Source organism: Salmo salar, chromosome 01, assembly GCF_965601325.2.
Source record: "Salmo salar chromosome 01, fSalSal1, whole genome shotgun sequence".
In the NCBI taxonomy this organism is placed as follows: Eukaryota; Metazoa; Chordata; class Actinopteri; order Salmoniformes; family Salmonidae; genus Salmo; species Salmo salar.
In genome coordinates this window covers 85,212,501-85,234,195 of record NC_138291.1, presented here as the reverse complement: position 1 = coordinate 85,234,195, position 21,695 = coordinate 85,212,501, and the positions used below count along the sequence as shown (strand labels likewise).

Genomic DNA, 21,695 nt, shown 5'->3' with positions numbered 1-21,695 from the left:
ATTTTTGCACAGATCGCATGTAATATTCTTACCTCCCTTTGGCTGAGACATTTCCCCTTTACTTTGCTCGGGGGGAGGGGAAGCACAAAAGACTTTGCCTTCTTTCTCACTCCCTCCCTCCATCGCCCTCGCACGGGAGCTTGCTTCAGCGACTTGCTTTGCAACAAAGATGCAAAATCCAAGCAGCGATCTTTATGCACTTGGAGCCTTTTTGCGTTTGAACCGTGTGTGTCCGTGCAAAAAGCAATATTACAATTGCATACCTTGCAAAACGGTCTGGAAACTGGTAATTTTGCAATTGTAATGCAAAGAATTCTCAGCGGCACTTAAATAATAGGCTACGGCTGGCAGCTGAAAGCTACTACCTTCGATCAGACAGTGTGAGCCAGCGACGGAAGAGGAAGCGAGACATCCCACTCGCTGTTATTTTTTTGTTGCTTCAATGAAAGTCGATGAACTAAGACCAGACTCAGCTGAGAGGCACCATGTTATGTAGACCGGCACTGACAGTTTTTTTCAATGGTTAAAAGCCTGGGTGAACTATTTTCATTTATCCACCATCTTTGGTCTGAGCCATTGGCCTATGGTTTCTGCTATGGGGGATCATTGGGACGTCCCTACCCTAACCCCTAACCATAACCATTGCTTAACCTAAATCCATACCTTAACCATTTAAATGTCAACTTCAATGGTGAGTAGGGACGTCCCAAGGATTCCAGATAGCAAGACCATTGGCCTGTTTTACTAACGTTCTTACTGCTTGGGCGCAAAGGATTGTGGGAACTGAGGTCAATTATGTAGTTATGCATACTGTATTACAGCATTGTATTACTTTACTGCAGTATCTGAGTATGGCTATGTGTGATAAATGATCAGCATGTTTTCTCTGGCAGGCTATATTAAACTTTATATAGCTATAGTGCTGCGAAAAAGTATTTTCCCCCTTTCTAATTTTCTCTACTTTAGCATATTTTTTATACTGAATTTGACCAGATCCTCAACCAAAACCTAATATTAGATAAAGGGAACCTGAGTGAACAAATAATACAACAGTTACGTACTTATTTCATTTATTTCCTAAACAAAGTTATGCAATACCTAATGCCCCTGTGTGAATCAGTAATTGCCCCCTTACACTCAATAACTGGTTGTGCCACCTTTAGCAACAATGACTCCATCCAAACGCTTCCTATAGTTGTTGATCAGTCTCTCACGTTACTGTGGATTTTGACCCACTCTTCCATGAAGAACTGCTTCATGTTTGAAGGCTATATAGCATCTTCTCTAATATCCTGTATTTTATTATATATATATAATGAACAAAAATATAAACGCAACATGCAACAATTTCAAAGATATTACTGAGTTACAGTTCACATGAGGAAATCAGTCAATTGAAATACATTAATTTGGCCTTAATCTATGGATTTCACTTGACTGGGAATACAGATATGCATCTGTTGGTCACAGATACCTTAGAAAAATTTTATTTTTGTGCATTCAAATTGCCATTGATAAAATACATGCCTGCCTGCCCATACCATAACCCTACCGCCAACATGGGGCACTCTGATCACAACGTTGACATCAGAAAGTCGCTCGACCACAACGCGATACACATGGTTTGTGGTTGTGAGGCCGATTGGATGTACTGCCACACTTTCTAAAACAACGTTGGAGGGGGCTTATGGTAGAGAAATGAACATTAAATTATCTGGTAAAAGCTCTGGCGGACATTCCTGCAGTCAGCATGCCAATTTCACGCTCCCTCAAAACTTGAGACATCCGTGGCATTGTGTTGTGTGGCAAAACTGCACATTTTAGAGTGGCCTTTTATTGTCCCCAGCACAAGGTGCACCTGTGTAATGATCATGCTGTTTAATCAGCTTCTTGATATGGCACACCTGTCAGGTGGATGGATTATCTTGGCAAATAAGAAATGCTCACTAACAGGGATATAAACAAAACCAGACGATGGCAATTTGAATGCACAAAAATACAACTGCAACATGTGTGGTAGGTGGGTGTGTGTGTGTGTGGTGATGAGTGTGTGTATCTAGTAAGGATGTAACGATTCACCAATATGCATCTGTCACCGATTCAAATGTTTAAGATACGAGTGGATTGGTCCGCCAACCTCAAACAAATCCAAATATAGCATAAAAAAAATTAAAATGTTTTCAAACATTAAGAATCACCGGTTCACAAAATGATTTTGCTCATTTGACATTCTTTCAGTAAATAAAGGATAATAGTTTTCACCTGGATTCACCTGGTCAGTCTATGTCATGGAAAGAACAGGTGTTTTTAATGCTTTGTACACTGTATGTGTATACTGTATGGTCATCTTTAGGTACACAGGGTAAAGTTGATAATTTCATAACGAGGACAGCAATCACTTTTGCAAGGCACACTGGATTTAACAAGTGACATCAATAAGGGATCATAGCATTTACCTGGATTCACCTGGTCAGTCTATGTCATGGAAAAAAATGGGAATATATAAATACTTATGGTAATATACTAGTGGTAATATATACATGTGAACAGGAGTAATAGTGACCAGTAGCAGGATAAAATAGATAGATACTAATGGTAATGGCAAACAATAATTTAACAGTGGCCAGGGGATAGAAGCTGTTTAGGAATCTGCTGGTCTGAGCCTTGATGTACCGGTACCGTCAGGACAGGAGCATGGAGAATAGTCTGGCTGGATGGTCTCGATGGAGCAGCTGTAGAAGTTCCTGAGGGCATCTGAGTGGCCATGACAACTCTTTTCAGCCTCCTGAGGGAGAAGATGCACTGCCATGCATTCTTCACGACTGTGCTGGTGTGAGAGGACCATGATAAGTCCTCAGCGATGTGGACACAGAGGAACTTGAAGATCTTGACCATCTCCACTGCAGCCTCATCGATGTGGATGTAGGGTGTGCAATGAGTAATAATAACCTGGCTATAGACAAGGGGTACCAGTACTGAGCCGATGTGCAGTGGTATGAGGCAATTGAGGTAGATAGGAATAAAGTGACAGATAGTAAACAGTAGCAGCAGCGTGTTATGAGTCAAAAATGTTAGTGCAAAAAGGGGTGTTGTGGAAATTCTAATCAATAATGAGGAGAGACAAGGTCGATCACCAATCAGAATATTACTTTATTCAAAACATACAGTGCCTTGCAAAAGTATTCACCCCCTTGGCGTTTTTCCTATTTTGTTGCATTACAACCTGTAATTTAAATTGATTTTTATTTGGATTTCATGTAATGAACGTACACAAAATAGTCCAAATTGGTGAAGTGAAATGAAAAAAATAACTTGTTTCAAAAAATTCTAAACAATTAATTAGTTAAATAAAGTCCACCTGTGTGCATTGTAAGTGTCACATGATCTGTCAAAGGATCTCTGTATATATACACCTGTTCTGAAAGGCCCCAGAGTCTGCAACACCACTAAGCAAGGGGCACCACTAAGCAAGGGGCACCACCAAGCAAGCGGCACTATGAAGACCAAGGAGCTCTCCAAACAGGTCAAGGACAAAGTTATGGAGACGTACAGATCAGGGTTGAGTTATAAAAAAATATCAGAAACTTTGAACACCCCACAGAGCACCATTAAATGCATTACTAAAAAATGGAAAGAATATGGCACCACAACCAACCTGCCAAGAGAGGGCCGCCCACCAAAACTCATGGACCAGGCAAGGAGGGCATTAATCAGAGAGGCAACAAAAAGACCAAAGGTAACCCTGAAGGAAATGCAAAGATCCACAGCGGAGAATGGAGTATCTGTCCATAGGACCACTTTAAGCCATACACTCCACAGAGCTGGGCTTTACGGAAGAGTGGCCAGAAAAAAGCAATTTCTTAAAGAAAAAAATAAGCAAACATGTTTGGTGTTTGCCAAAAGGCATGTGGGAGACTCACCAAACATATGGAAGAAGGTACTCTGGTCAGATGAGACTAAAATTGAGCTTTTTGGCCTTCAAGGAAAACGCTATCTCTGGTGCAAATCCAACACCTTTCATCACCCCGAGAACCCAATCCCCACAGTGAAGCATGGTGGTAGCAGCATCATGCTTTGGGAATGTTTTTCATCGGCAGGGACTGAGAAACTGGTCAGAATTAAGGGAATGATGGATGGCGCTAAATACAGGAAAGTTCTTGAGGGAAACCTGTTTCAGTCTTCCAGAGATTTGAGACTGGGATGGAGGTACACCTTCCAGCAGGACAATGACACTAAGCATACTGCTAAAGCAACACTCGAGTGGTTTAAGGGGAAACATGTACATTTCTTGGAATGGCCTAGTCAAAGCCCAGGCCTATATCCAATTGACAATCTGTGGTATGACTTAAAGATTGTTGTACACCAGCGGAACCCATCCAACTGGAAGAAGCTGGAGTGGTTTTGCATTGAAGAATGGGAAAAAATCCCAATGGCTAGATGTGCCAAGCTTATGGAGAGATACCCCAAGAGACTTGCAGCTGTAATTGCTGCAAAAGGTGGCTCTACAAAGTATTGACTTTGGGGGTGAATAGTTATGCACACTCAAGTTTTCTTTCTTTTTTTTTTTCTTATTTCTTTTTTTGTTTCACAATAAAAAATGTTTTGCATCTTCAAAGTGGTAGGTATGTTGTGTAAATCAAATGATACGAACCCCCCAAAAAATCAATTTTAATTCCAGGTTGTAAGGCAACAAAATAGGAAAAATGCCAAGGGGGGTGAATACTTTCACAAGCCACTGTATTAATAACATCGATTAATTATTGCAATAATGAAGCTGGTCGACGAATCACCCCTAGATGATTTGTTGAGAGCCCAACGAGCGTATTTGAGACACAGCAAATTATAGCAAAGTACATCCTCCTGAATGTTCATGACAAACAACAGATATATGGAATGGGTCACAAGGCAAGGATTTGTATGAAAGATGATAATAATTCACATTAGAGAGTATCTGCTGTAAAGACTGTTCTCATTGTGTAGAAACCAGGGTCTGGCCCCCAAAACAAAGTTCCTCTCATCATTATCCATACCTGAGCCATCTCCACCTTGGTACCTCCCGGCACACAAACACCAACTCCTTCTATGGAAGGCTGGCTCTGAGAGAGAACAAGACCATCTTAAATCAGTTGCTAGAGTTAAATCTCAGAAGCTCCTCTCAGTTCACACAGACACAATAGAGTTCTAAGAACCCTATTTTGTTAAATAAAACAACCATTTGATGCAATAAGACTATAATTAACATAATCTTGTAATTTCTCCACGATAGGGGTCAATGCATATAGTCCGGGTAGCTATTTGGTTAACTATTTAACAAACAATTTAAGAATTCTTATGGCCTGAAACAGGGAAAAGGGAGTGCAGGAGGTGGCTAAGCACACACCCCTGGGGCCACCGTGTTGAGGGTCAGTGTGGCGGAGGTGTTGTTGCCGACTCTTACCATCACACACGAAAACACATGCTCTCTACACACACGTACACATGGGTTTTGGGTTGTAGATATGTGGTAATAGAGTAGTGGCCTAAGGGCACACGTTTAATGTGTTGTGAAATCTCTTGTGAAGTGTATTGTAATATTTTTATGTGTTGTCATGCTCTTATCCAGAGCGACTTACATACAGTGCATACATTTTCATACTTTTTTCTTCTTGATACTGGTTCCCGGTGGGACAATATACAATTTAAAATTGTATATAACTACCTTAATTTTGCTGGACCCCAGGAAGAGTAGCTACTGCTTTGGCAGCAGATAATGGGGATTCATAATAAATACAAATACCTGGTGTCGACCTGTCAGGAAGTCCAGGATCAAGTTGCAGAGGTGGGTGTTCAGTCCCAGGGCTCCGAGCCTGGTGATGAGTTTAGAGCGCACTATGGTGTTGAACGCTGAGCAGTAGTCGATGAACAGCATCCTCACGTAGGCACTGCTCTTTTCAAGGTGGGAGAGGGCAGAGTGGAGTGCAATTGAGATTGCGGCATCTGTGGATCTGTTGGGGCAGTATGCAAGTTGGAGTGGGTCCAGGGTGTCTGGGATGATAGACTTGATGTGTGCAATGACCAGCCTTTCAAAGCACTTCATTATTACAGATGTGAGTGCTTGAGAGTGGTAGTCATTGTGGCAGGATGGCTTAGAATTTTGGGGGATAGGAATGATGGTTGTTAGCTTGAAATGTGGGGATTACAGACTGGGACATTGAGAGGTTGAAAATGTCTGTGAATACGCCTACCAGCTGGTCTGCACATGCCCTGAGGACACGCCCTGGAATACCGTCTTGCCCTGTGGCCTTACAAGTGTTGACCTGTTTAAAAACCTTACTCATGTCAGCCTCGAAGAGAGAGATCACCGAGTCCTATGGATTAGCGGGGGCCCTTTCGCAGGGCTCCTCGTTGTTTTTTGTCGAAGTGTGCATAAAAGGCATTGAGTTTGTCTGGTAGAGAGGTATCGTTGGGCAAGTCATGGCTAGGGCTTCATTTGTAGTCCGTAATGCACTGTAGCCCCTGCCATGTGTGTCGAGCGTCGGAGCAGGTGTAATAGGATTCCACCTTGTTCCGATATTGTCCTTTTGCCTGTTTGATGGCTCGGCTGTTGTCGTAGCGATACTTGACAATATTAATTTAAAGTGTATTATGATTTAAATTAAATTAAACTTGGAAGTTCCCCCTTTGAATGCACTCATTTGCAGACAAAATCAATAAACAAAGACATAAGCTATACTTGTAATACATCACTCTAAAATATTGGAAACACAGAAAATGCCCTGGAAGAACTTTGCTTTATTGGATGGTACCACAAGCAACATATATCTTCAACAGTAATGTCAATGAAGAGGAAACACTGTTTCTGAACCTTGGTGAACAGCTTGAGAATAATAAAAGCTCCTCAAACGTTGTATGATTTTTAAACATTTTCTAAGATAACTAATATTAACTATTATTAATAAAAATAAGTGACAATTAATCTAATCTAAAAACGTTTTTGATAACCTTAGTGTTATTTATTATACAAACTGGCTAAATGGATTCAATCCATTTCACTATCAATTTCTAGTACTTTGGTTTGTAGGCCTTGGTATGCTACATGAGAAACAGAACAGGGTGACCATGTCAGATGTGATGAATGGCAAAGCCCCCTTTGAGGTGAATGCCTGGCGTATAGTAGCACCAAGATAAATAGTATTTAAAACATAGCTAAAACAAAGTTTGAAAGACATAATGATCTTGAATAAATACTGTTCAAAATGTTTCTAAAAGCTATCAAACAGATATCGTCTACTATCCATGTATCCCATACACTGCAGACATGATGGGGTGGGTTGGTTCTCCCTTGACATTGCGTATTATGCGATATGAGTGTGATGCTTTAAGAGGGCAGTGCTTGGCTTACATGGTGTCCACCATACCACTGCATGTATGGAGAGGGAGGAGGGTAATTTCTCCCGAAGTGTGCACTCATGCACTCCTCTACATGCATGAAGGGAAGTGAACAAGTGACCTGAAGGGAAGTGAACAAGTGACCTGAAGGGAAGTGAACAAGTACACACTTAGAGCAGAAGGATAGAGAATTGGGACGCATAGGAAGAGTGAAGGGGGTCATTTCTTCGTAGCGATGAGGGTCTGGTAGAGCGGCTTGACCACGATGTGTAGATGAAGGGAACCATCGACCAGGTACTCAGACGTCTTACGGTGCAGATCGGCTTCCACCAGGAAGTCTCCAGTCTCCTCGGTGCTCTGGTGGAAATTATAAACATGTTTCACCACCATCTTTCCCTGCTTCCTCGCCATCACCACCACCGTCTTCTGGAAGCTCACCCCGGCAAAGTCTGCACTCGATGTAGCGGGAGTAATAATGATGCGCAGGCGGCCTCCGTCAACGCGTGTCGGCTGTGTGGAACCCTGTTCGGAGTACATTGGCCTCATGCTGAGGGGCAACCAACGGGGCGAGAACAGGGAGTTCCAGGTCACCCTCTTGTTGGCATCATGGCCGCTGGGGCCCAGCTGCGTCTGGAAGCTGGTGCTGCGGTCGTCCCTCATGGGGTTGTTGATGACCCAAGGACTCCCCCAGGCAGGGGAGAGGTAGTTCCTGGGCATGAAGAGACTGCAGTTCACGTCAAAGTACTTGGCCATGTGGAGGGGGGAGGAGGAGTGGAACTGGTAGGACTGGTAGAGGAGGTCCCGGACCGACTCCTGGTAGCGGGCCAGAACAGGAGACTGGGTCTGCAGGCGGAAGAGCTCCATAGGGGGCATCATGGCATAACGGACGGCTCTCAGAGCGTTCTCGGCCGTTAGAGCATCCGGTTCGTTCTGATTGATCCAGGCCTCCAGTGCCGCGAAGAGCTCCATTTCACTCTGCAATTCAAAGTCACATTTTTAAAACATTATTGTTCCCACAGGCCGGGGAAATTCATTTTGCAGCCAGTATTACATTAGACACAATATAAAGTGCATTCGGAAAGTATTCAGACCCTTTGCTATGAGACTCAAAATTGAGCTCAGTTGCATCCTGTTTCCATTGATCATCCTTGATATGTTTCTACAACTAGATTGGAGTCCACCTGTGGTAAATTCAATTGATTGGACACGATTTGGAAAGGCACACACCTCTCTATATAAGGTCCCACAGTTGACAGTGCATGTCAGAGCAAAAATCAAGCCATAAGGTCGAAGGAATTGTCCGTAGAGCTCCGAGACAGGATTGTCTCAAGGAACAGATCTGAGGAAGGGTACCAAAAAATGTCTGCAGCATTGAAGGTCCCCAAGAACACAGTGGCCTCCATCATTCTTAAATGGAAGAAGTTTGGAACCACCAAGACTCCTCCTAGAGGTGGCCGCCCGGCCAAACTGAGCAATCAAGGGAGAAGGGCCTTGGTCAGGGAGGTGACCAAGAACCCGATGGTCACTCTGACAGAGCTCCAGAGTTCCTCTGTGGAGATGGGAGAATCATCCAGAAGGACAACCATCTCTCCAGCACTCCACCAATCAGGCCTTTATGGTAGAGTGGCCAGACGGAAACCACTCCTCAGTAAAAGGCACATGACAGCCCGCTTTGACCTAAAGACTCTCAGACCATGAGAAACAAAATTTTCTGGTCTGATGAAACCAAGATTGAACCCTTTGGCCTGAATGCCAAGCGTCACATCTGGAGGAAACCTTCCACCATCCCTACGGTGAAGCATGGTGGTGGCAGCATCATGCTGTGGGGATGTTTTTCAGCAGCAGAGACTGGAAGTCTAGTCAGGATTAAGAGAAAGATGAACGGAGCAAAGAACAGAGAGATCCTTGGTGAAAACCTGCTCCAGAGTGCTCAGGACATAATACTGGGGTGAAGGTTCACCTTCCAACAGGACAACAACCCTAAGCACACAGCCAAGACAACGCAGGAGTTTCTTCGGGACAAGTCTCTGAATGTCCTTGAGTGTCCCAGCCAGAGCCTGGACTCGAACCCAATCGAACATCTCTGGAGAGACTTGAAAATAGCTGCACTCCCCATCCAACCTGACAGTGCTTCAGAGGATCTGCAGAGAAGAATGGGAGAAACTGCCCAAATACAGGTGTGCCAAGCTTGTAGCATCATACTCAAGAAGACTTGAGGCTGTAGTCACTGCCAAAGGTGCTTCAACAAAGTACTGAATACTTAATTAAATGTGATATTTCAGGGTTTTTTATTTATAAATTTGCCAACATTTCGAAAAAACGTTTTTTTCTTGTCATTATTGGGCATTGTGTGTAGATTGATGAGGAAAATAACAATTTAATACATTTTAGAATAAGGCTGTAACGTAACAAAATGTGGAAAAAGTCAAGGGGTCTGAATACATTCTGAATGTACTGTAGACCATTCTCAAGACCAATTCTTTTTAGTCTACATCAACTCATTGCCTAAAGCTTGGGTATATATTTCCATTATTTTTATGGAGTCAGATAAACATTTTAATAGGTTAATTGCTTCATCTTATTACGAGTCACGTGAGATATTTATAATATAATATAAACTTTATATGCACATGTAAAAAATTACTGCCCACTACATAAGCTAATTTAGCGTTGCACTTATGTTGTCATCTGATGAAAATTAAGCTATTTTCTGCCAAATGTGTTGCACTAATGTATTTTGTGTGAAGGAAAACTATAGTTGCACTCCCCTGATCACTCTATTGAAGAAAAATAACACTGTTGACTTTCAATGGTTAAAACGCAGATATTTTTTGTTGGCTTGCGTTTTGAAAATGCGACCCGGTTTTGCTATTAGGGCCCCTGCTCATAACAGCGCAAGCAGTAAAGCTTCATATGACAGTAATTTTTGCTTTGTATCATCTACAGGTGAAAGGCCAAAATGTCATGAATATGCCAACTTTCATTATTTATTTCTCAATTATGCGTTAATAAAGAACTATTCAATGGATTACATTTCATGAAAATCGGCCATATTATGGTATTTTCTGTTGTCTGAGTTTTGTGAGGAATGACTCTCAAACAGATCTGGGATCAGGCTACCCAGGAGTAGGCGTACCTGCAGGATGAGGTCTGAGCGCTGCAGCAGGGTCATGAGCAGGTCGTTGCTGACATGCGTCCACTCCCCACTCTGCAGCACAGAGGACAGGTTCCAGGACAGGTACTGCAGACAGCTGTCCCGCAGGGCCACGTCTCCAGTCTGCAGGGCGTACTGGTACCTGCAGTGTTGTTAACAAAAAGTCCAGACCATGTTTCCATGATACCAACCGATGCACTTATGTAATAGTACCTGCAATGGTGTCAACAACTAGTCCAGTCCATGCTTTCATGTTACCAACTGATGCACTTATGTACTTGTTCCTGGAATAGTGATAACAATTATTTAAGTCAAGTATATGTTTTACAAGTTGAACTAGTTGTTAATGAATGCAATCTTTATTGTAAAGACTAATGTATGGATGTCATAATGAAAATACAAGTCTCCCTTGTGAAAGATGTCTTCTGACCTCAATGGGACTTCCTGGTTAAATAAACATTAAATAAATAAACGGTACAGTACCATTGCACCACGTGTCCAGAAGGGGAGTTGCTGGCCAGGTTCTGGGTCATGTACTGGGTGACCCCCTGCTGAAGGCCCTGGACGCGGTACTTAGTGGCCAGCTTGTGTAGAGAGGTGGCCTGCTCCAGACACAGGGAGATCTCTCCACAATACAGGTACCTGGATAGAGAGAGTGGGAAGGGGGAGATTAATAGATATTCAACAACTCTTAGTAGGACAATGGAACAACAAATATACTGTATACTGAACAAAAATTTAAACACAACATGTAAAGTGTTGGTCTCATGTTTCATGAGCTGAAATAAAAGAGCCAGGAAATGTTCCATACGCACAAAAAGCTTATTTCTCTCAAATGCTCTGCACCCATTTTTTTACATCCCTGTTAGTGAGCATTTCTCATTTGCCAAGATAATCCATCCACCTGACAGGTGTGTCATATCAAGAAGCTGATTAAACAGCATTATCATTACACAGGTGCAACTTATTCTGGGAACAATAAAAGGCTACTCTAAAATGTGCCGTTTTGTCACACAACACAATGTCACAGATGTCTCAAGTTTTGAGGGAGCGTGCAATTGACATGTTGATTGTAGCAATGTCCACCAGAGCTGTTGCCAAAGAATATAATGTTCATTTCTCTACCATAAGCCGTCTGCAACATCGTTTTAAAGAATTTGGCAGTATGTCCAACCGGCCTCAGAACAGCAGATCACGTTTAACCACGCCAGTCCAGGACCTCCACATCCGGAGACCAGCCACCCCGACAGCTGATGAAACTGAGGAGTATTTCTCTCTCTAATAAAGCCCTTTTGTGGGGAAAAACGAATTCTGAGTGAGTGGGCCTATACCCTCCCAGGCCCACCCATGGCTGCGACCCTGCCCAGTCATTTGAAATGTACAGATTAGAGCCTAATGAATGTATTTCAATTGACTGATTGCCTTTATATATGCAGTGTAACTCAGTAAATCTGTTGAAATTGTTGCATGTTGCGTTTTTTTATAATTTTATTTAACCTTTATTTAACCAAGAAGGGCTCATTGAGATTTAAAATCAAATTTTCAAGAGCGTCCTGGCCAAGATAGGCAACACCAAGTCATTACAAAAATTACAGACAAACTACATGAAAATCTACAAGTAATCTAGTAAAAACCATAGAATTCACAAGAGTATAACAAAATCAAAAACAGCAAATTAAAAACATTGACAGGTTAGGGAATCAGTCTCAAAATCATTCATCAGTGATTTAAAAATACCAATCGGGACAAGTTCTTCCAGTTGAAATTTTTGTTCAGTATATTATGTTAAAACTAAGGAGAGGAAAACAGCGATAAGGATACACAGGAAGATCCTTCCATAATAATAGGAGAGAAGTATAGAGAGAAAGAAGAGCAGGGGGTCAGATGAAGGCAAAGAGGTCAGTCTCTCAGAAACTAGGTAACTTGGTTAGTGATCAATTCTGTTTACGTTTGAACTTGATGCAGTCTATATCATAACTGAACTGAACTGACAACTGAAACAGTACCTCTAACACACACACAGGTAACATACACAGTCTTTGATTATCTAGTTTTACTGAACAACCTGAACTCAGGGGTAGACGTAACATAGTACATGTAATCCCTCCATTTAGTATGATATATTTAATTTTGTATGGTATGTATTAATTTGTGGATGTCAATCATTCATTTCGTATGATATGTTTCAAATTATAATTCGTATGATATGTGGCGAATTGCAATTCGTACAATATGTTACAAATTACAATTTGTTGTGGCTAACATTAGCTAGGTGGCTAACTTTAGCTAGGCTAGGGGTTAAGGTTAGGGTTAGCAGTTGGGTTACAAGGGAAGGGATAGCTAAAATGTTAAGTAGTGCAAAGTAGCTAAAAAGTTGTAAGTAGTTGCAAAGTTGCTAATTAGCTAAAATGCTAAAGTTGTCCATGACGAAATTCAAAAATGCAACCTGTGGGTTGCTAGATGTTCACGTTATAAGTCCAACCCGACCAACCACCCTTTTTTCGTTTTTGCCTTAAGTAACCGTCTGTCTTATGCAGTGGTGTGAAGCACTTAAGTAAAAATACTTTAAAGTACTACTTATGTAGTTTTTTGGGGTATTGTACTTTACTATTTATATTTTTGACAACTTTTACTTCACTACATTCCTAAAGAAAATAATGCACTTTTTACTACACATACTCGTTACATCTTGAATCATTAGTAGGACAGGAAAATGGTCCAATTCACGCACTTATCAAGACAACACATGGACATCCCTTCTGCCTCTGATCTTGCAGACTCACTGAACACAAATGCATCTTTTGTAAATTATGTCTGAGTTTTGGAGTGTACCCCTGGCTATCCAGTGGGGAATAACAATGGTCCAATGTACTTCTCCCACTAGTGAGGCAAGAGATGTGTTGTCAGAATTTTGGGAGAATTTTCCTTACATTTTCTTTGTTACAGTCCCCCGCTACAATGAATGTGGCCTCGGGATATTCTGTTTCCAATTATTTCAAAAGACTGTGTAATTCTTGGAGTGCCAGCGTGGTGTCGGGATGGGCTAGGCACCTGCTTGTGGGGGGTATGTACACAGCCGTGATACAAATAGCTGTGAATTCTCTCATGGGATAATGGGATTGGAATTTTGTTGTGAGGTATTCAGAAACAATTTTTTATTGTTATAAATTATTATTTGTTTTATTTGTTATTATTATTATATATATTTTTTGTACTTCTACCCCCTTTTTCGTGATATCCAATTGGTAGTTACAGTCTTGTCCCATCGCTACAACTCCCCTATGGAACTCAGGACAGGTGAAGGTCGAGAGCCATGAGACTTCCGAAACACAACCCTGCCTTGACACACTGCTCGCTTAACCCGGAAGCCAGCCGCACCAATTGTGCGCTGCCTCATGGGTCTCCCGGTCACGGCCAGCTGTGACACAGCCTGGGATCGAACCCGGGTCTGTAGTGACCCCTCAAGCACTGCGATGCAATGCCTTAGACCGCTGCGACACTCGGAAGGCTGGGAACAGAAACTCTTAAAGACATCCTCCAGTGATTTTTTTAAACTTTTTCTTTTGAAAAGCGTTTTGAGCAAAATAGTGTTTTTTAGACACAACTGCAAACTTCAAGGAGTAGGGCATTCACGGAGTTGATCTGATTGGAAGTGGTGATGTCATTGGCCTCACACTTGCTTGAGTAACAATAGAGGAGCATAGAACAAAAGAGGAAAGGCTAACCCCCCCCCCACTTGTGCTATGTCATGACTTACCTGGACCACCTATTGAGATGTGCCTTTTTGTAAAGTAAATCAGTTGTTACATGTGGTGAAAAGGAGACTGGAGTGACACTTTAAAGGGACATTTCACCACTGCTCTATTACACTATATATGTCCATTAATATGTTATTAATATATAATATGTGTCATAAAAATGTAACATTTCCTCACTACACGCACATGTGAGCGTCTCTGCATCCCACCAGTAGAAACAGGCCAGCTACATTTTCCAGTTGTAAGCAAACCACAATATCCAGAATTCATAGCGATTTCAGGATGTAGAAGGTGTATGTGAGAAATATCTAAATGTCTGTGTTTGAAGCCAGCACTTTCAGCCAGAGGATTTTAAAAACGAACTGAAGTCTCAACTCATGGTCACGTCATAGCTAGCGAACTACATTTGTTTATTTAACTAAACTAAAATCTAGCTAGCTAGCTTTCATAATACGCTGGCTAGACATCCTGAAGCATATCAATGTAATTAGCAAGCTGCTATGGCGATGTGATTTGTAACTTTGCAAGCTAACATTAGCTTCGTTAGGTTACGTTAGCTAAGCGCTAGCTTGTTAAATAACTACTGTAGAGGCTAATGTGAGTGTTTATGTTATATTTAGAGTCCGATCCCATCAATATCTGCAGCGGCCTCAACATCAAGCTCAGCACCAGGAACTAGTGTGTCACCTTATAAAATCTTACTAAAATCTACTAGAACTTTCCATGACTCCATGATGAGTAAATAAATATACTGGAGCTGGACATAAACATGGTCCGTGTGTTGTTGTCATAGGTGCTGTGTTTACAAGTAGGCTACAACTTCTACTGTAGTATTCTCTGTATTATGGAGGCTTAGTTGATTGTTCAGGCGAAGTCTAAGTTTCAGAAAATTAGGTATTTGTAAGGAGGGGATGGTGTGGGCGACTGAATGGTGTCTGTTGGGTGGTGGGTATTGTGTGTGAAGGCCTGTTAGGGCTAGGGGGCAGTATTTACACCGCCGGATAAAAAACGTACCCGATTTAATCTGGTTACCACTCCTACCCAGTAACTAGAATATGCATATACTTATTACATATGGATAGAAAACACCCTAAAGTTTCTAAAACTGTTTGAATGGTGTCTGTGAGTATAACAGAACTCATTTGGCAGGCAAAAACCTGAGAAGGTTTCATGCAGGAAGTGGCCTGTCTGTCAAGGTGTTGTTGTTCTTGCTTCTGTTTATTGAAGAGTCAGGATCTTAGCTGTAACGTGACATTTCCTACGGCTCCAATAGGCTCTCAGAGCCCGGGAAAAACCTGAACGATGATGAGGCAGCCTCAGGCTGAAACATATAATCGCCTTTGCCAAGTGGCCCATCAGAGGACAATGGAATTAGGCGCGTGCCCGATTCGACCCAGTGATATATTTTCCTTCGGCTGTTTATCTAATTGCAGATTCCCGGTCGGAATATTATCACTTTTTTACGAGAAAAATGGCATAAAAATTGATTTTAAACAGCGGTTGACATGCTTCGAAGTACGGTAATGAAATATTTAGAAATCTTTTGTCACGAAATGCGCCGTGCGCACGACCGTTATTTACCATTGGGATAGTGTCTAGAACGCACGAACAAAACGTCGCTGTTGGAACATAACTATGGATTATTTTGGACCAAACCTACATTTGTTATTGAAGTAGAAGTCCTGGGAGTGCATTCTGACGAAGAACAGGAAAAGTAAGACCATTTTTCTTATAGTAAATCTGATATTGGTGAGTGCTAAACCTGCTGGGTGTCTAAATAGCTAGCCCTGTGATGCCGGGCTATGTACTTAGAATATTGCAAAATGTGCTTTCACCGAAAAGCTATTTTAAAATCGGACATATCGAGTGCATAGAGGAGTAATGTATCTATAATTCTTAAAATAATTGTTATGCTTTTTGTGAACGTTTATCGTGAGTAATTTAGTAAATTGTTAGTAAATTCGCCGGAAGTTTGCGGGGGGTATGCTAGTTCTGAACGTCACATGCTAATGTAAAAAGCTGTTTTTTGATATAAATATGAACTTGATTGAACAAAACACGCATGTATTGTATAACATAATGTCCTAGGTGTGTCATCTGATGAAGATCATCAAAGGTTAGTGCTGCATTTAGCTGTCTTCTGGGTTTTTGTGACATTATATGCTAGCTTGAAAAATGGGTGTCTGATTATTTCTGGCTTGGTACTCTGCTGACATAATCTAATGTTTTGCTTTCGTTGTAAAGCCTTTTTGAAATCGGACAGTGTGGTTAGATTAACGAGAGTCTTGTCTTTAAATAGCTGTAAAATAGTCATATGTTTGAGAAATTGAAGTAATAGGATTTTTAAGGTATTTGAAAATCGCGCCACAGGATTCAACTGGCTGTTACGTAGGTGGGACGAATTCGTCCCGCCTGCCCCATAGAGGTTAATATGCATGATCTATTGACATGAAGAAGAAAAAAATCACCAATACACTAAACTGTCTACCAGACAAGTATTTCTCAACCTTTTCACACCCTTGCAGTCAGTTCGTTGGCATGGGGGAGAGGGGTTGTTAGTATACTCTTCTAGCCTATTCACTATATTGTTGGCTTGTTTACTCAACAGCACAACTGTATGTGCTCATATACAATAATACACAACTAGACTGTCTACAAGTCAAGCCCCCGTCAAACTTTTCACATCTCAATGCCCCATCATTGACTCGGAGTGTAACAAAACGCATACCAGTCTACTGTCCCTTTTTTGTTTACAGACTAACATGGTTTATTGTATCCTCATGATCAGTCTTCATGACTTTCCAGGAGACTTGCAGTACAAATAAATATTTTGCAAGCGGTTGTAGCAGATGGTGGTGAAGAAAGTGTACAACAGGCTTGTCCACCTGGCTGTGGAGTGCAGAGAGGACCAGACGGTTGTCTACAAGTAGCCAGTCACAGTCCCCGAAACTCAACATCCCTGCCAACATCGCCACAGCGTCAAAGCCGGCTAAACCAGCTGCAATTACCCAACACAAGAAGAGGTTCACCAGTTGAAGAACATTCTTGAACCTGCCTGGAACATTCAACCAACATAACATCCATATTCAGTTAGACTGACGTTATAGTATAATATACACTGAACAAAAATATAAATGCAACATGCAACAATTTCTAAGTTTTCAGTCAATTGAAATACGAATCAGAATTCAAAATCTATGGATTTCACATGACTGGGAATACAGATATGCATTTGTTGGTCACAGATACTGTAAAAAGAGGTAGGGGTGTGGATCAGAAAACCAGTCAGTATCTGGTGTGATCACCATTTGCCTCATGCAGCGCAACACATCTCCTTTGCATAGAGTTGATCAGGCTGTTGATTGTGGCCTGTGGCATGTTGTCCCAGTCCTCTTCAATGTCGGTGCGAAGTTGTTGGATATTGGCAGAAACTGGAACACACTGTCGATCCACAGCACCCTAAACATGATCAATGAGTGACATGTCTGATGAGTATGCTGGCCATGGAAGAACTGGGACATTTTCAGCTTCAAGGAATTGTGAACAGATCCTTGGGACATGAGGCCATGCATTATCATGCTGAAACATGAGGTGATGGCGGAGGATGAATGGCACGACAATGGGCCTCAGGTTCTCCTCACGGTATCTCTGTGCATTCAAATTGCAATCGATAAAATGCATTTGTGTTAATTGTCCGTAGCTTATGCCTGCCAATACCATAACCCCTCTGCCTCCATTGGGCACTGTTTACAACGTTGACATCAGCAAACCTCTTGCTGTCTGCCATCTGCCTGGTACAGTTCAAACCGGGATTCATCCGTGATATGCATTTCTCCAGCGTGCCAGTGGCAATCGAAGGTGAGCATTTGCCCACTGAAGTCGGTTATGACACCAAACTGCAGTCAGGTCAAGACCCTGGTGAGGATGACGAGCACACAGTTGAGCTTCCCTGATACGGTTTCTGACAGTTTGTGCAGAAATTCATCGTTGTGCAAACCCACAGTTTCATCAGCTGTCTGGGTGGCTGTTCTCAGATGATCCCATAGGTGAAGAGTTGGATGTGGAGGTCCTGGGCTGGCGTGGTTGGAGGCAGCTTATGGTAAAGAAATAAACATTAAATTCTCTAGCAACAGCTCTGGTGGAGAATGCCTAGTATGCTCACAACTGCGTTGTGGGATAGATATTGCTAGCTGTTGTACATACAATATGTACAGTGCATTTGGAAAGTATTCAAATCCCGTGACTTTTATCCACATTTTGTTAGGTTACAGTCTTATTCTAAAATGTATTAAATAATTTTTTCCCCCCTCTCATCAATCTACACACAATACCCCATTATGACAAAGCAAAAAAACGTTTTTTTTAGAAATTTGGGAAAATGTATTAAAAATTAAAAACGGAAATATTACATTTAAATAAGTATTCAGACCCTTTACTCAGTACTTTGTTGAAGCACCTTTGGCAGCGATTATGGCCTCAAGACTTCTTGGTTATAATGCTACAAGCTTGGCATACCTGTATTTGGGGAGTTTCTCCATTCTTCTTTGCAGATCCTCTCAAGCTCTGTCAGGATGGATGGGGAGTGTTGCTGCACAGCTATTTTCAGGTCTCTCCAGAGATGTTCGGTTGAGTTCACTCAAAGACATTCAGAGACTTGTTCCAAAGCCACTCCTGCGTTGTCTTAGCTGTGTGTTTAGGGTCATTGTCCTGTTGGAAGATGAACCATTCCCCCCTTCTAAGGTCCTGTGCACTCTGGAGCAGGTTTTCACCAATGATCTTTCTGTACTTTGCTTCGTTCATCTTTCCCTTGATCCTGACTAGTCTCCCAGTCCCTGCCTCTGAAAAACATCCCCACAGCATGATGCTGTCACCACCATGCTTCACCATAGGGATGGTCCAGGTTTCCTCCAGACATGACGCTTGGCATTCAGACCAAAGGGTTCAATTTTAGTTTCATCAGACCAGAGAATCTTGTTTCTCATGGTCTGAGAGTACTTTGGGTGGCTTTTGGCAAACTCCAAGTGGGCTGTCATGTGCCTTTGACTAAAGAGTGGCTTCCATCTGGCCACTCCACCATAAAGGCCTGATTGATTGAGTGCTGCAGAGAAGGTTGTCCTTCTGGAAGTTTCTCCCATCCCCACAGAGGAACTCTGGAGCTCTTTCAGAGTGACCATTGGGTTCTTGGTCACCTCCCTGACCAAGGCTCTTCTCCCCCGATTTCTAAGTTTGGCCAGGCAGCCAGCTCTAGGAAGAGTCTTGGTGGTTCCAAACTTCTTCCATTTAAGAATTATGGAGGCCACTATGTTCTTGGGGACCTTCAATGCTGCAGAAATGTTTTAAGGTGGACTCCAATCAAGTTGTAGGAACTTTTCAAGGATGATCAATGGAAACAGGAAGCACCTGAGCTCAATTTTGAGTTTCATAGCAAAGGGTCTGAATACTTATGATAACGAGGTATTTTAGTTTTTATTACTTATAAATTTGCAAACATTTCTACAAACCTGTTTTCGATTTGTCATTATGGCGTAGAGTGTGTAGATTGATGAGTAAAATGTTCTAATTTAATTCATTTTAGAATAAGGCTGTAACGTAATAAAATGTGGAAAAAGTCAAAGGGTCTGAATACTTTCCAAATGCACTGTATATAATGGTGTTTTCTATCATTGTTTTTACAAGTGTACTGACAAGTGACTAAATACAGTCAACATGTTTTAATAAAACAGTCGATTAGTGTGTCACTATAGGAAATAACTAAACATTGCTTGTATTCAAGACAGTTTATTTGCTATTACACATTCATGGGCATTTGTCTGTATTCCTACTGTACCAGCATGGTGTAGAATATGAGATTTCTCACAGACAAATGTTAGCTAGCTAGCTACAACACACAGGTGTAATTACTCCAAGACTAATGAGTCACAAGCGGTGACTAGGACTAAAAGGCTTCTCAACAGCTTTTACCCCCAAGCCATAAGACTCCTGACCAGGTAATCAAATGGCTATCCGGACTATTTGCATTGAGCCTGACTAACCGGTGCCCCAGCACATTGACTCTGTACCAGTACCAAGTGTATATTGCTTCGCTACTGTTATTTTCACTGTAATTTTACAGTTTTTTTTTTATTTCTTTACTTATCTATTGTTTACCTAATACCTATTTTTTGCTTAAAAATTGCACAGTTGGTTAGGGCTTGTAATTAAGCATTTCACTGTAACGTCTACACCTGTTGTATTCGGCACACGTGACCAATAAACTTTGATTTGAAATAAATAGGGCTGTATGTTCCTATTTAAAAGAACATTTAACATTTCGGCGTCTAGCTCTTCTTGGAAGGAGGAATCATAAGATTCATAATAATTATTTAAGAATCTTTGAGGATAGTCAGTGTACAGTAATATCGCACCTGTAAAATAGTACCACCCCAATTTTGAAAAGACTGCCTTCGAGGGTGGGGAACAAGGAAGTTTGGCTCCTGTCAGGCTGTAGTCTTTACAAAGACGGGGAAAATGAGTCAACCAAGATATCCTGCAATGGCCTGGCAGCAGTGGCGACCGGTCATTCAAGGAAGGTTTTGAGCCCCACCTGTTTAGCTAAAAAAATATACATTACCTGTCAATGTTGCACATTGTTGAATAATAATGTAGACATCACAACTATGAAATAACACATACGGAATCATGTAGTGACCAAAAAAGTGTAAAACAAAATATATTTTATACAGTTGAAGTCGGAAGTTTACATTCACTTAGGTTGGAGTCATTAAAACTTGTTTTTCAACCACTCCACAAATTTCTTGTTAGCAAACTATAGTTTTGGCAAGTCGGTTAGGACATCTACTTTGTGCATGACACAAGTCATTTTTCCAACAATTGTTTACAGACAGATTATTTCACTTATAGTTCACTGTATCACAATTCCAGTGGGTCAGAAGTTTGCATACACTAAGTTGACTGTGCCTTTAAATAGCTTGGAAAAATCCAGAAAATTATGTCATGGCTTTAGAAGCTTCTGATAGGCTTATTGACATCATTTGAGTCAATTGGAGGTGTACCTGCAGATGTATTTCAAGGCCTACCTTCAAACTCAGTGCCTCTTTGCTTGACATCATGGAAAAATCAAAAGAAATCAGCCAAGACCTCAGAAAAACAATTGTAGACCTCCACAAGTCTGGTTCATCCTTGGGAGCAATTTCCAAATGCCTGAAGGTTCCACGTTCATCTGTACAACAATAGTAGCAAGTATAAACCCCATGGAACCACGCAGCCATCATACCGCTCAGTCAAGTCGACAATCTACTGGCAAATCCTTTTCAATCCTTGTCATATGAAGATAAATAATAAAGAGAAATTATAGATTAAATGTATCGGTGTTCATCGGCCATTGGACATTAACATTACACAACAAGTTGGAAATC

General features: G+C 41.5%; 2 protein-coding genes across 2 annotated transcripts in view; both read right to left on the bottom strand.

Moving 5' to 3' along the window:
• Positions 1-123, bottom strand: part of map2k6 (mitogen-activated protein kinase kinase 6) — a 52,171-nt gene extending 52,048 nt beyond the window's left edge. The window contains exon 1 of the mRNA NM_001136549.1: positions 33-123. Coding sequence (NP_001130021.1) covers positions 33-123 — 91 coding nt within the window. The remainder of the gene's footprint in view (positions 1-32) is intronic.
• A 6,628-nt stretch (positions 124-6,751) lies between these two features.
• Positions 6,752-21,695, bottom strand: part of btbd17a (BTB domain containing 17a) — a 28,624-nt gene continuing 13,680 nt past the window's right edge. The window contains exons 4-6 of the mRNA XM_014212543.3: positions 11,006-11,164; positions 10,505-10,664; positions 6,752-8,343 (exon numbers count right to left, since the gene is read on the bottom strand). Of these exons, the coding sequence (XP_014068018.2) occupies positions 7,588-8,343; positions 10,505-10,664; positions 11,006-11,164 (1,075 nt within the window). The 3' untranslated portion in view covers positions 6,752-7,587. The remainder of the gene's footprint in view (positions 8,344-10,504; positions 10,665-11,005; positions 11,165-21,695) is intronic.